This window comes from Punica granatum, chromosome 8 (assembly GCF_007655135.1).
Source record: "Punica granatum isolate Tunisia-2019 chromosome 8, ASM765513v2, whole genome shotgun sequence".
Taxonomy (NCBI): domain Eukaryota; kingdom Viridiplantae; phylum Streptophyta; class Magnoliopsida; order Myrtales; family Lythraceae; genus Punica; species Punica granatum.
Genome location: NC_045134.1, coordinates 6,999,011 through 7,014,262, shown reverse-complemented (window position 1 = coordinate 7,014,262; position 15,252 = coordinate 6,999,011). Strand labels below are relative to the sequence as shown.

The following is a 15,252-nucleotide window of genomic DNA, read 5'->3' as shown; positions in this document are numbered from 1 at the left end:
ACTGATGATTTCAGTAGATTTGGATATGTGTATTTGATGAAATACAAATCTGAATCCTTTGAAAAGTTCAAAGAATTTAAGAATGAAGTGGAGAATCAGTTGGGTAAGAGTATTAAAGTTCTTCGATCAGATCGAGGAGGTGAATATTTGAGTTATGAGTTTGCTGACTATCTTAAACAGTGTGGGATTTTATCTCAACTAACTCCACCTGGAACACCACAGTGGAATGGTGTAGCTGAGAGGAGGAATCGAACTTTATTAGATATGGTTCGATCTTTGATGAGTCATGCAAACTTACCTGACTCCTTCTGGGGATATGCTCTACAGACAGCTGCTCTCATATTAAACAATGCTCCGTCGAAATCAGTTGAAAGGACACCATATGAGATGTGGTATGGGAAACGTCCCAAGATGTTTTTTCTAAAAATATGGGGTTGCGAAGCTTATGTGAAGAGATTGTCTTCGGATAAGTTTGGCCCTAAATCGGACAAATGTTACTTTGTGGGGTATCCTAAGGAAACTCGAGGATACTATTTCTATAATCCCATCGAGGGCAAAGTGTTTGTCGCTCGAACTGCGGTATTCCTTGAGAAAGAGTTTCTCTCCAAAGGAACTAGTGGGAGGAAATTAGAACTTGGGGAAGTTCTATCACAAAATGACATTGACAAATCGACGGGCGATGTTGCAGAACAAGTACCACAAGTTGTTGTGGCACAATTTTCTACACAGGTGACACAGGAGCCTCGTAGGTCTAGTAGGATACGTCATGAGCCTGAGAGATATGGATTTCTCGTGACTCAAGACAATGACGTATTGCTCATAGATAATGATGAGCCTACAACCTATGCGGAAGCCGTAATAGGCCCTGACTCTGAGAAATGGCTGGTGGCCATGAGATCTGAGATGGAGTCCATGTACACTAACCAAGTATGGACTTTGGTTGATCCACCTGAAGGGGCAAAACCCATTGGGTGTAAGTGGGTCTTCAAGAAGAAGACTGACATGGACGGTAATGTGATTACCTTTAAGGGCCGACTTGTGGCAAAAGGTTTCAGACAAGTTCATGGTGTTGACTATGACGAAACTTTTTCCCCGGTGGCTATGCTTAAATCCATAAGGATCTTGCTTGCAATTGCAGCTTATTATGATTATGAGATCTGGCAAATGGATGTCAAAACTGCTTTCCTGAATGGGAATCTCCTCGAGGATGTGTATATGACGTAACCTGAGGGTTTTGTCGATCCACATAGTGCCAGAAAAGTTTGTAAGCTACAACGGTCTATATATGGGCTGAAGCAAGCTTCTAGGAGCTGGAATCTTCGTTTTGATGATGCAATCAAAGAGTTTGGCTTCATCAAGAATGAAGATGAACCCTGTGTTTACAAGAAGGTTAGTGGGAGCATAGTAATCTTCCTGGTGTTATATGTAGATGACATACTTCTGATCGGGAATGACATTCCTTCCTTACAGTCTGTGAAGACTTGGTTGGGAAGGTGTTTCTCTATGAAGGACTTAGGCAAAGCTACCTACGTGCTAGGTATCAGGATCTATAGAGATAGATCCAGGAGACTGCTTGGCTTAAGTCAGAGTGCATACATAGATAAAGTACTTCGGCGATTTAGCATGCAGGATTCTAAGAAAGGGTCGCTGCCTATGTTACATGGCATAAGCCTTTCGAAGGCTCAGTGTCCTTCTACTCGAGAGGAGAGGGACCGCATGAATAGGATTCCATATGCGTCAGCTATTGGATCCATCATGTATGCTATGTTATGCACTCGATCAGATGTCTCGTATGCTTTGAGTATGACGAGTCGATACCAATCAGATCCAGGTGAAAGACACTGGATTGCAGTAAAGAACATCCTTAAGTACTTACGAAGGACTAAGGAGATGTTTTTGGTATATGGAGGCGAAGAAGAGCTCGTTGTAAGAGGTTACACCGATGCTAGTTTCCAGATCGATAAGGACGACAGTAGATCGCAGTCAGGGTATGTGTTCTGCCTGAATGGAGGTGCTGTGAGTTGGAAGAGTTCCAAACAGGAGACAGTAGCCGATTCTACCACAGAGGCCGAGTATATTGCTGCCTCTAACGCTGCAAAAGAGGCCGTTTGGATCAAGAAGTTCGTGACAGAACTTGCTGTGGTTCCTAGCATCGTAGACCCAGTGGATCTCTATTGTGACAACAATGGAGCCATTGCGCAAGCTAAGGAACCCAGGTCTCACCAGCGATCCAAACATATACTCAGACGCTTCCATCTCATTCGCGAGATCATCGACAGAGGAGATGTGAAGATATGCAGAATACCAACAGATGAGAATCTCGCAGATCCACTTACGAAGCCTCTTGTGCAGCGCAAGCACGAGGCTCACACTAGATCTATTGGCATTAGACAGATGCCAGATTGGCTCTAGTGCAAGTGGGAGATTGTTGGGAATTGGTGTATGCCCTAGAGGCAATCTATAATCAGTTCTGTAATATGATATCCATTTCATTATATTACGAGGCATATCTGTTATTGTGTAGATTGCGCTAAATATGATTTTACACAATAATGTCCTTGGAATAGTAGGTTCAATAGGCATCAAGTGTGACTTGATTGTGAGATCCTATAATTAATGAACATTATTCCTAAATGTCCATAGTCAAAGTATTATCGTTAATTAGGACAACGATAATACGGTTAGACTAGTGTGAGTGTTGATTGATGACCAAGTCTCATAGGTCATGGATATGGAGATATCAAATCACACCACATGTATACATTAAGAGTAATGTGTATTGGACTGACCCACCATGAGATTGCTACATGGGTTGTTACGTGACTGTCATTAGCATATCTCAAAGTGACTATAGTGTAATGGTCCTTTGACTTGAGGTCACCATAGATTCCTACATGTAATGTCATATACTTTGATACTGTCAAACGCCACTGTAACAGGATGGTTATAAAGACAGTTATTGGGTATACCACAGAGCATGGAGAGGAATGTGAGTGATCAAAATAGAATTTGTCCCTCCTACGAAACGGGAGCGATATCTCACGGCCACTTGGTGGTTAAGTCTAAAAGTGTATGCATACCCAAATGAGTCGATATAACGATATCGAGCTCATTTGTTCTGATAGACTTAACCGGTAAACCAAGAAAGAGAAATATTGAGCCATACAAGGATGTCATCGACCATGCCTTGGGCTCAATAGAGATATAGGGGACAATGGATTATATTACACGGTAATATAGGTCACGAGGTTCGTCGAGAAATTGACTTTCCGATTACTTGAGTAACGGTGATGCATTGCTAGATGCCGCTCACTGTTTGTAATATTGAAATAGAGATTTTGATATTACTATCAACGTAATTGGGAACCTACAGGGTCACACACTACGACTAAATTGACGAGATATTTTGAAACAAATAAAATTGTCTAATAGAGATTAGATGATTTAGGATGTGACTAATTAATCGGATATTTAATGAGATTAAATTTGTCGATTAATTAGACCCGATTTATTAGATTAAATGGACTAAATTGATGCACGATTAATGCGGTGACACATGGGCCAATGGTTTAATGACATTTACTTGGACACATGTCACTTGGAGCTTTGATTTTCCTTATCCCACATCGGCCAGGGATTTAAATTGCTTCCTCCCCTGTTGCTTATAAAAGGGGGGGCAGAGTACATAGAATAGATATATATGATATATATAATGTGTGTATATGCATATACTTTTTATATATAAAAGCAACACATATTTATATGTGCTGATATATGTGTGCGTGCATATATATGCATATAAAATATATATATAATTTGGGTTGAATTGTTCAACTCAAATTAGGTCCATTAGTCTTAAAAATTTCGGTTGTTGCATCGGTGTTTCTTTCGAGTGTTGGTCGCTAGCACCGCCGATCTCGAAGACTCGTCGACAAAGTCGGTGTGGACACCGGTAGAGGCGTCACGCGTGGGACGCTTGGTCGACAATTTTAAATATTCCAGGTACGCTTTTATTTACTCTTATTCTTCTAGTAGGTCTTGGAATTAGTTTCACGGGTAGGAAATTTTGAATTTCTGTTCCTTTTTCGTTTCCGTTGCGCCCCGTGAAACTAGCAGTTAATGTGTAGGGTCAATCCAAATGGTTAATTCTTTGAGGTTGGAGAGGTATTGGAACCACCCAGGCAAGTGCTCTGCATCCTCCATGTTATGTATGAATGGGGAGGGAGGTCAGTGCAAGGACAGATCTCGAAGATACGGAGGTCAACGTCATCCTCATCCTCGATGATCGAGTTTATTACCAGACGCAGGTGTTGACCATGCATGTACGAGAATAGTGGGCAATTAGATATGATGACCTTGACCTTGTAAGAGAACGCGGAGAGCATCAATACAGAATCCTCCTCCTCCTCCTCCTCCTCCAATTCCTCCCGACCTTCTTCTTGATCAATTCTATTGCTGCTCCTGCTCCTCCTCTCCCATCCCCTGAAACTCACCGAACCATCGAACTCTATTTCTTCTAAGAATGGAAAAGAGTTTAGACTGATGTGTCCCACTGATCTCCAATAATTCTTGGACTTGGTATCCAATTAAGGTATCATGCTATTCGAGAAGAAGATGGTTATTGGCCAACATAAATCCAATTCCTTGGAATGAAGCTCGCAGATGGCCAGTACCAACCATAAGCTCATGTGTCTGAGGAGCTATTAAAATACCCTGAAGAATCATTTACTAAAAAACAAATCCAATAGTTTCTTGGAACTGTAAATTATCTCAGGGACTTCCTTCCTAAGATCGCCCGACTCACTTGCTTACTCGAGAAGATGCTAAAAAAGGACGCCCCAGCAAGGGGGCATCCCAAACCAAGGCAATTTCGGAACTCAAGGCCCAGTTGCAGTCCCTGCCTCCTCTCCAGATACCTTCTATGGGAAAACAGATACTTCAGACAGATGCTAGTGATAAGTACTGAGGTGCAATCCTGATAGAAGAGCTCAATGGCAAATGCCATATTTGTGGATACAGGAGTGGAAGGTTCAAACCGTCTAAACAACACTATCATTCCATATTCATGGAAATCTTGGCGGTTATGAATGAAATAAAAGAAATTTGAGTTCCATCTGATCGGGCATAAGTTCACAATCGAGATGGATATGTCTTCTTTCCCAAAGATGATTCAGTTCAAGCAAAAGTAAATGCCTCATCCTCAACTTCTTATACGGGCTGAAGGGTACTCTAAGTTTGAGTTCGAGGTCAAGCATATCAAGGGAAAACCATTATCTAGGCAGAGCTCGAACAAGACGACAACAAGATATTTTAATGCAGTCGACAAGCATATGACTGAGGCCAACTTTACATGATCGTCCTTATCGGCTTGATACAATGGTCGACATTAATAATTCTACTAATCTAATAATACAAAGCCCAAACAGTCAGTGGAGATAAGGGGGAATCTCCATTATTTCCAAAACGGCTCATGAGATGGTGACATGCTGGGGTCAGGGTCATCTTCAGGCGAATACCACCACGGCTTTTCCCAAAGCTACTATTCTGCCACATTTAGGTCTTCTTTTGTCACATCTTTCTACCAGCCTTCATCAGACATTGTTGGTTGGAGCCAGTTAGTAGGGTCCCACAGATCATTATTGCGAGAACTTTGTCTTAGTTGGTTTCTAGTTGGAACTGATGGTTGAGTCGTCGTGTCAGCTGGTGAATTCAAATCCAACTGCATGAAGGCTTCCGGATTTGGAGAGTTTGGATCTTGGGAGTCCAATGAAAGGACCGGGTTGTCGCTGTTGTAATTTTCAAGGGCCTATTGAATTATGGGCTTGGTCAGCACATAATCTCCTAGATAGTCCCAAGGGACTTAGACAATTGCAGATGGCCGGATGACCTAGAGGATTACTCTGATCTTTTCACGGATCATCTTTTGGAATTCTAGGTATTGATCCTTGAGATCTAGAATATCTGTGGTGAAAGTCCTCCACATCTCAGAGGATTAGGTTTGTTGAAACCTTACAGGTTATTGACATAAATCGGCGTTAATAGTGGATGTGCATGCAACACAATATAGATATAAAATCCGCAAAGATACTAACACGTTTTTTCAAGCGAAATATAATTGTAAAGTGTCTGCATAAACGGTGTCTTTTTTTTTTTTTTGATAACGAGGAGTTTATTCTCCTCGAGCTCATGAACACCCCACGAGTCCATGGATCCAGATAAGTCTATGTTCAAGCACATGTATTGGTGGCCTCACCAAAGACTACGCACGAAATGGGGGATTCGAACCTACGACCTTGTAATCTACTTACAAAGCGTACGCACATGTCTATTTATCCAACTCTTATATATAATGTTAACTTTGTATGTGCAATATATATCTTCGACTATATATATATACTGACGTTCCTATAATATATCAAACAACTATATATATATATATATTATATATATATAGCTGCCAAATAAAAATTATAATATATAATGTTAATTTTGTATGTACAATATATGTCTTCGACTATATATATATACACACATTCCTATAATATACAAACACTATATATATGTATTATATATACCAACCAAATAAAAATTACAATACATATTTCATGATATCAAAACATATGTGTATTCCTATAATAAATGTGTATTCCTATAATACAATATTGTGTGTCATTTTTAGATTCCATTATATATTCCATATATATCAAATCAAATATATATAAAGGTGGTATTTTGGCTAATTATGTATACTATCAAAAGAATGTTATTAATATATTTTGGTTCATCGGTTTGTTGTTCAATTTTTATAATTTAAAAAATACTTTCATTGCTTTCCTCATAAGGCTAATAACGAAATATTCCTTTCTCTTATAAGAAAGGTGATACATATTTAAAAAGACGATGTGGTTGCGCAAAAGATGTGGTTGTCCAATAGAACCTGATATGGTTGACTATCCAGGGCCTTACCTTTCGCAAAAAGAAAAATCTCCATTTGCTTGCCTCTCTTGGTTCAACTCGTGCAGTAAATGTGTGTGGTGTATATATATATATATATACACGCACAAACGGCACAATATAAACGGTAATATAAATAATTAATATTATATAAATGGAAATCTGAATGGGGTTAATATTATAAGAATATATTTTTCCATAATGCAAAGGACAACTTTGAAAATATTATAAACTCTCGTTAATGTTGGTTTTCAACTCTATATTTTGTTACAATATATATTAACGGTAATTTGATTGCTACAATATAAAAAAAATCCCTAAATAGTAGCTAATGTATATAGTACATATTTTGTTGGGCTACATGCAAATAATATATATATTTTACTGCATAATTAATGATAAAAAATTTCGTTAATACATAAGTAATGACGTGACAAAGTGAGAGAGCTCCATTACTTATTTTTGAGGATGTGGCGGCATGAGAATTCTACTTGAATTTTATTTTCATATACATATAGATTGTTTGTTTTTATATATTTTTTTTTATATATATTTGTTCTTGCTTTCGCATATGTCTTCTAATTATTTATTGTCTTCCTTATATTGTTTCTTTCCTATTGTTCATAAGAAACGTGTATCCCTATAATTGGGAATATCTCCTACATAAAGATAAATATGCTTTATAAACAGTAAACATAAAAATAATTACTCGAGAAAATTCCATAAAAAATTATTATATTTAATATATATGTTTATAGACTTTATGATTCCAAATATGATCATCGTATTGCCTTCTATAGGAGATCATTATAACATCCAAGGATTTTTTGATATTTTCGACAGATAAATAATTTGATCATATTGCTTTCAATTGGAGTTCACTGTAGTATTCAAAAGATTTTATGATGTTTTCGATTTTTAAATTGAATATTATAACAAAAAATAATTCAGGAAGTTTTTCTTGATAATTTTATAACCAAAAATAATTTTAAATTTAAAAAAATCGAGAAAATTTCATTCCAAAATTGAACGTTTTGAGGTCATCTGACTGGGTTTATCTCGTCCTTGCTTTCATATATATAGATATAGATAAGATGATTTGTCGAATTGCTCTCCAATTTTTACACAAATCAATCGCATAGAAATTGCGAACGAGATTTAATTAAAAAAATGCAAGAAATATTTAACCAGCTCTCTCAAGATATGAGGAGCTGATCAACAACACGGAATGCGAAAAGTTGAGAAAAATTAAAAATGAATAAACATTTTTAACTAATCATTTTTCAAACTTGTCTGCCCATACAAACAGAGGGATTCCACAGCAGCTCAGCTCAGCCTCCAATAAGATAAAGCTGCTTCAGCATCTCAGCTGGTGTCTTCAGGACCAGATCCACCGACATGGAAGAACGAGCGACAAACAGGTGCTGCCGTCGAAGTAACTCCAAAAGATTTACGTAAATTATCAAAACTCTCCATAAAAATAAAAGCATTGGCTGTGTTCATCATCGAGAATTCCATACCTTTGAAGCTTTTGAACATGAATTCGTGGTTATTCTGCTGACAACTCGGAACGGTTGTCCCCTTTCATCCTTCAGCAAATTCGGATTCTATCTTTGCATAACATAATCTGTCCTATACCAGAAACAGAGAATATGAAATGGGACTCGCCCAAAAGAAGGATGATATTCCAAAAGATCCAAAATGTAACAGGAACTGTAGATGGAGAGATTAATCATTTAAACTCAATGAGAAAAGGTTTAAGAGAAAACACCTGAACGAGACCCACACCAAGCCGGCCAAGCCAACTTGATCTGCAATGTCCCACATATCGAAGATTAATTAATGAAGGACCCTCCTCTGTTAATCCTGTTTCGACAACCAAAATTAAGTATAAAGAGGTTGCTTGTGAAGAATAGTCCACTTGTATGGATAAACAAATTAATGTCGACATCTGACGAGGACGGCAAATGAGGTAGAAGTATCGAAGCAGAATCGTGTATGAGTAGTTTGTGGGCAAGGCCATTTCCATGAGGCCATGCCATTATATTTCTCTCTATACAAAACGAATTGAGATCAATCTTTTCCACCGTACATATTCTTTTCATGGGAGAACTCTAACTTATGACAAACATGAATTAAGGTATACCAGCCTGTCTGATGACGGAGCTTGGGATGTGACAGGCAGCTAGTTTCTTTGCCTCGTTGGGTTGCCTTAGGTGGAGCTTCAATAAAAATCAGAGAGATCAAGACAGCAGGGTCTCTAATAAAAGATTCCAAAAGACGCTGAATCAACAAGACAACGAGTTGGTGGGCGATGTTGCAAAGGCTAAATTTTGTGTGAACCCGCAAAGAAGAAGTTCAGGAGAAAACCCTAAACAAACCCCAAATTGCGCCCACCAAACAACTTCTCTCTAAAACATCCCCAAAGTAAGAGGTCAATCTAAGGAGAACCTGCCACCGATCCCAAATCAATCTCCCTCTTCCTGACCTGTTCAGGCCTCGATGAAGCCATGTTGAGTATATATATTTACTATAGTTAGGAGACAACTGATGGAATGGGCGCGCTAGTGCCTTGCCTTCTAACTGGCTGCATTGATGAGGAACAATGACTGCCAGCGAAATAAAGTGCAGAAAGCATGGAAAGAATGTAGCTTGGGAGGTTACACTATTTGTCCCCGAGAACATCTCTCCATGCATCCGGCCACCTAACGAGTGACAAAGCCTTTTCGATCTGTCAGAAAATAAAGGACAAAAATTGATAAGATTATTTCTTTCCACTGACCATGATAACATCATGGGACGAGAAAATCTTAATGGAAAGAAATAAGAGGCGACAGAAGAAGAAGAAGAAGCTAAACCTGGAATGGGAATGCTGATCTTTAAGATAAAATTTATCCAGCCTCTTCACATATGCTCAAATTCGGAAGTTGGTACAACAAAATCAGTAATTCATCAGTCCCTCTTCCAGAAACTCGACTTCAGAAGATGGATTTGTGAGCTTCAGATAAAATGATCTCGACAGCTTACAGAAAGTAACATACGTCCTGTTTAAATTTGAGGCAACCGAGGAAAGAAGAACAGACCATGAGTCAGAAAACTTGGTATCTCGATTACTCGTTAAATATCAAAGAAGTCTTATAACTTGCCATTTGGAAATGCGGCAGTCAGATCACTCAGCAGTAAAAGAGCTTTTTAGCCAAACACCGGAAGTAGGAAACAGAGGAAAAGGCCCTTCATATCTTCTGCAGATTGAGGTTTGCCAGAACTTTAGAAGAAAACAATGAAATTAAACTCAATTCGGTAACAGAACAATGAGCGAATGCAATGCAAAGAGAGTATTGACGATATGACAGTAGATTCTTTCCTGCTTTTTTCTATCCGTAAAAATGTAAATGGGTATTGTCGAGGAAAGAATTTGTGGTGCAGGAAGGAGAAACTCAGAATTTGCCTAGATCTATATTCGAACTCTCCATGAAACAACGCAAATAACATGTGTTAAGGAAGGAAGCATTGGTTAAACAGGTGAGTGAGAAATGTACAAATATTTAAGCAAGAATCATAAAAATGAGAATGAGAAATCATTGACCTCTGGAGGCCACACATTTATGTCCGGGATGTGAGAAATATTAGGCCAGTCCTCTCCGATGTCCCTTCTGCACCTTCTTCTCAGCTCTTCCCCGCAATTTGAAATCTCAAGACGTTTGAGTGAGGTAAGCTGTGGAAACCACTCAGGAAAAGCCTTCAGATCCCTGCAAATTTTGATTTTTAAGCTTTCGAGGTTGGTGAGGTGCTGAATCCACCATGGGAGAGTCTCCATTTTTTCAACCCCACTGAATTCCAACTCTCGGAGTTTATAAGCTAGTCCTTCAGGCATGTCTTCTTGATATCCTGACTCCCCCGTCGATAAGTCAAGTTCTGGACAGAGGGATATCGTCAACGACTCGAGGGCAGTTAGGTATCGGAGGATCGCCCACACAGGGGGAGCTTTCAGGCGAGGGCAACGGCTGATTGCAAGAGACTGGAGAGACGGGAGGGACTGAAACAACTCCACCGGTAAATGCTCGGAGTCCTTCACTTCAGAAATGGTGAGGCAGGTCAGTGCGAGGATAGATATAGAAGATAGGGAGATCAACGTGATCCTCGACGACAACGACGATGATGATGCTGAAGCATGGCGTATAGTTACATTCCTCAAAAGCTGCTTTATAATTCTGGTTAAGTTTTTCTTCAGATGCAGCTTTTGACCATGCATGTATGAGAATGTTGGGCATCCAATTATGATGACCTTGACCTTGTCAGAGAACACGGGGAGCATCAATAAAGAATCATCATCATCCTCCTCCACCTCCTCCTGAATAGCTTCTTCCTCTTGTTCAATTCTACTGCTGCTCCTCCTCCTCCTCCTCCTCCTCCTCTCCCATCCCCTAAATTTAGGCAAATCACTCAGATGTATTACTTCTAAGGATGGAAAGGAATTAGATTGCAGCGTCCCACTCTCATTCCCCGACAATTCTATCCTCTGCAAATTCATCAAACCTACTAAGTAGATTCTTTTGAGTGAAGGCAGCTGGTCTAGAGGTGGTAGACGCACGCAGTTATAACAATGCCAAAACTCAATACGGACTAGTTTATGAAGTTGAGAAATCCAGGATGAAGGCTGGACACCACCGTATCCTTCTATCATCAATCCCTTTAGATCTGGATGGGGCCGAAATCTTTTTAAAACTTCTGCATCAGCCTCCGTAGCTCGTAGAGGGTTCCACCTTAGCACCAATCGTTGGAGAGCTAACTTCTCAATTGAGAAGGAAGCTTCCAACCCGCTCGGAACACTTCTTTCAAACCATTCGATAGTTAATTCTTTCCTCAATCCAGTAAGTTTGCTCAACTCATTCAACCCTGCAGCAGCATCTCGAATCGAATCCTTCCCCACCGCAAATTTACCTAGCATTTGCAGATTAGTCAACTTCCCAATCCCCCTTGGCATATGTGTTAAGCCATCACATTCACTCACATCAAGCTGTCTCAAATTAACCAACTTCGTCAAGCCTCTGGGTAATCTCTCTAGACGCCTACAACCTCTAAGATTAAGCTGTCTCAAATTAACCAACTTCGTCAGGCCTCTGGGTAATCTCTCTAGCCACTGACAACCTCTAAGATTAAGCGTCTCGAGATTGCACAACCGGCTTATAGAGTTCGGAAGATACTGAAAATAAATCCCTGATAGATCGAGGCTCCTCAAATGCTTCAGTTTACCGATTGAACCGGATATCTCACTTACTTGTGCATATTGAATACGTAGCGCCCGTAGGCTTCTGAAACATGAGACATCCAAATAAATATCAGTGTGGCTTGTCTTGCTGGTGAGAAGCAGGGACCTTAATCTTTTGCCTCCCTCAAATCGGCTCTTCAACGCAAACGGATCGTCAGTGGATACATGGCGAGCTCCTTGTGGTAACTTTTTCTCATGGGAGCTGTCAATGGTGATGCAATTATCTCCTGCAACCGACTGTGCGAGGTCATGCATCAAATCATGCATTTTGCATCCCACAATGTTGCCATAATCATCTTCTTCTATGTCTTGGAAAAAGGATCTCGAAAGCAGCTCCATAAAATAATCATGGCCAACTTCTTCGAGCTGGGTCTTCCTATTGCCCAGGGGTTTGATAAATCCCTGTGCCATCCAAAGATGAATGAGCTCAGATGTGTCTAGCTCGTAATCTTTTGGAAACAAGCAGCAGTAAGCAAAGCACTGCTTCAAATGTGATGGCAGAAAATCATAGCTTATCTTCAGCGATGGCATGATATCACCTTCCTCCTGATTTATTCTCGATAACTCTTTATTCTTGAAGCTCAACCAGTCTTCCTCCGTATTTCTCAAAGATACCAACAATCGCCCAATCGTCCTGATTGCAAGGGGAACTCCACCACACTTCTTCAGAATTTCTTTTGCGATCTCTTCTAAATTCTGAGTTTTCCACTCGTATTCTTGCTTCCCTGCCATTCGCATTAGCAAATCGAGCGACTGATCCTCAGGTAAGCCCCTCAACTCATAATATGTTGGTGGTGTCATAGTTTTGACCACTTTAAGATGGCGAGTGGTCACTAATATTTTACTGCCTTTTGCACCATTCATAAGAAATCCTTCAAGTTCCAGCCATGTAGACCGATTTTCATTCCATACATCATCTAACACAAGTAAAAACTTCTTCCCATCGAGCTCTTCTCCCAGCTTTTTTGTCAACTCAGCCCCCTTGAGATCTCTATGTTCCCTGCCAGGAGTGGATTCTCGCACTATCTTCCTCATAATTTCCTCCGCATCGAAATTTGTGGACACACAAACCCAAAGCTTAACAGAGAAATATTCCTTAATGCTGTCGTTGTTGAATACCTGTCTTGCTAAAGTTGTTTTCCCGAGGCCTCCAATCCCAACTATAGGTAGGATAGATACATTCTCCTCAAAATCAGGATTGAGTAAAAACTCGATGACTTCTTTTATGTCTTCATCTCTTCCAACCACATATCGTTCATGCTTGTACGGATGCGTTTCCGGCCTAGGTTGGTTCTCCACCAAATTTCCAAGTGTATTATTACCATCGTTTCCCTCGGCCTTATAAGCGGACCTATCACTGTTAATGGCATCGATCCTCTCTCTAATCTCCTTGACTCGATGTGCCATCGTACTGGCATAAACAAGCTGATTAGAAGAGGAGAGAAAGATACGCACCTCATTCAGAACTCGCTTAACTCCTCCCACCACTCTCGGACGACGCAGGGCTTCAGTGGAGAAGTCATCCAACAGATCGTCAGCATCGTAAACCACAACTTTCAGCTTCTGAAGCCAGTCTTTCACGTCCTCAGCCTCGATCCGTCTCTTTTCAGCCTCACGAAGCAGAGCAGCAATAGCAGAGACAGTGTCCTGGAGTTTCTCGAGCTCGCGTTGGACACCGCATGTTAACCCAATCTCCTGGGCAATGAGGGAAACGAGATGTTCGGTGATGGAATCCACGATGCTCCCGAGGATCAGATCAGCCATGGTTTCTATCGGCCTGGACAAAGAGATTGAGAATGGAGCGTGACAGAGGAAGACCTTGACTCTGAATAATATGGGTACAGCTGAGACAGAGAGTCCAAAATGGGTACACCCGCAGGCACACTGCTTGCTGCCCCCGAGAAATATATATTTAATTGGGTTTGCATCTGATCTTTCTTGGAAAAAGCTTCCGATGTTAATGCAAGTATTCAGTACTGGTGATTCTGTTCGCACCGGAGGGAGATTTGCATCATCTAAACTAATCATTCAGGCACTGATGCTGAGAGTGAAGGCAAAATGGTGATTTGCATTCCCTCAAGTTGGTGACTTGTCATCACTGATTTGCAACTCCAAGAAATGCTCTGAATTTGTCTCAGCTTCCTCTCTAAATCCCTTGAATGGATCAGACCCATAGAAAAATCGAGACTTTAGCATCCCGAAATAGACAGCTTCCGGATGCTACGGTACCTATTGGATTATTGACTGATGGCATGCTGAGGAAAGTGGGTAGGAGAAGCATGAGTTTAGCAACAGAGGAAGCGCAAGAACTTTATCACATGTACTGAAGAGGAAAATGAACCTTTCTTCTATTAATGTTTGTGTTTGCCGCATCTCCTATGGCAAGATCCACTCCATTGGCAGAAGCAGAGGCGGAGGTGAAGCTGAGGGAGGGTCGAAACAAGTCGAGGCGGAGCTGCAGGGGGTTCTGGCCAACCTGGAGAGGCAGAAGGACGAGACCACGTGAAGACCTTCGGCTCCTAAACTGCTGCAGGAGATAAACTTAAAGCCCCAATGTCTGTAATTTGTGTTTCCCGGACTAGATACTCAGTTAGTGTTATCCATTCACACTATAGATCAATAAAAATCAATCAGAATTTTTATAAGTGGAGAATTCGTGGGGACGAGACTAATTTTCCACTTACAAGCATTCTGATTATGTTACTCATTCATAATATTTGCTCGTGTCTTTCAAGATCTCAATGTGTGTAATCATTTTGGTATGCACCATGGTCTCTAGAAGCTCAACGAGTCCTGACTAATCCAGTTCGAGCTAGATCGGTCCACTAATAGGTAAAGCTCTTCCGATCAAATATTTTCTCCATTTACAATACTTGAGCCTAATACTTTATTTAAGGAGAACAAATGCTGAATCGCTTTAACCAACCCTTACTATTAATGCGTGTAATCATAAATTTGATGAATTATTTCCATAATAATTTTTTTGCAACAAAGTGAGTTGATTTAAGATATCATTATTTAATTTATTC

The 15,252-nt window shown here is 40.2% G+C and overlaps 1 protein-coding gene across 13 annotated transcripts; it reads right to left on the bottom strand.

Annotated features, from left to right (window-relative positions):
- Positions 1–8,072: 8,072 nt before the first annotated feature.
- Positions 8,073–14,798, bottom strand: LOC116187921 (putative disease resistance protein RGA4). Of its 13 annotated transcripts, none has more exons than XM_031516942.1 (8): positions 14,565–14,798; positions 10,541–14,478; positions 10,101–10,219; positions 9,813–9,998; positions 9,101–9,685; positions 8,726–8,820; positions 8,475–8,586; positions 8,073–8,393 (listed from the first exon to the last, which is right to left on the bottom strand). In XM_031516942.1, the coding sequence occupies exons 2-3, from the start codon at positions 14,249–14,251 to the stop codon at positions 10,124–10,126; spliced, it is 3,807 nt and encodes a 1,268-aa protein (XP_031372802.1). In that variant the 5' UTR covers positions 14,252–14,478; positions 14,565–14,798; the 3' UTR covers positions 8,073–8,393; positions 8,475–8,586; positions 8,726–8,820; positions 9,101–9,685; positions 9,813–9,998; positions 10,101–10,123. The 13 variants fall into 13 exon arrangements, with proteins under 13 accessions (XP_031372802.1, XP_031372801.1, XP_031372800.1 ...); XM_031516941.1 differs by having other exon boundaries at positions 8,073–8,378; XM_031516940.1 differs by having other exon boundaries at positions 8,475–8,581.
- Positions 14,799–15,252: the final 454 nt, after the last annotated feature.

Excerpts from the sequence above, each read along its gene's own strand:
- LOC116187921 (XM_031516938.1), bottom strand. The coding sequence starts at position 14,251 with ATGATTAGTTTAGATGATGCAAATCTCCCTCCGGTGCGAACAGAATCA. Across the intron at positions 10,220-10,540 it reads TAAATGTGTGGCCTCCAGAG|TTCTGGCAAACCTCAATCTG; the intron begins GTCAATGATTTC and ends TTTCTTCTAAAG.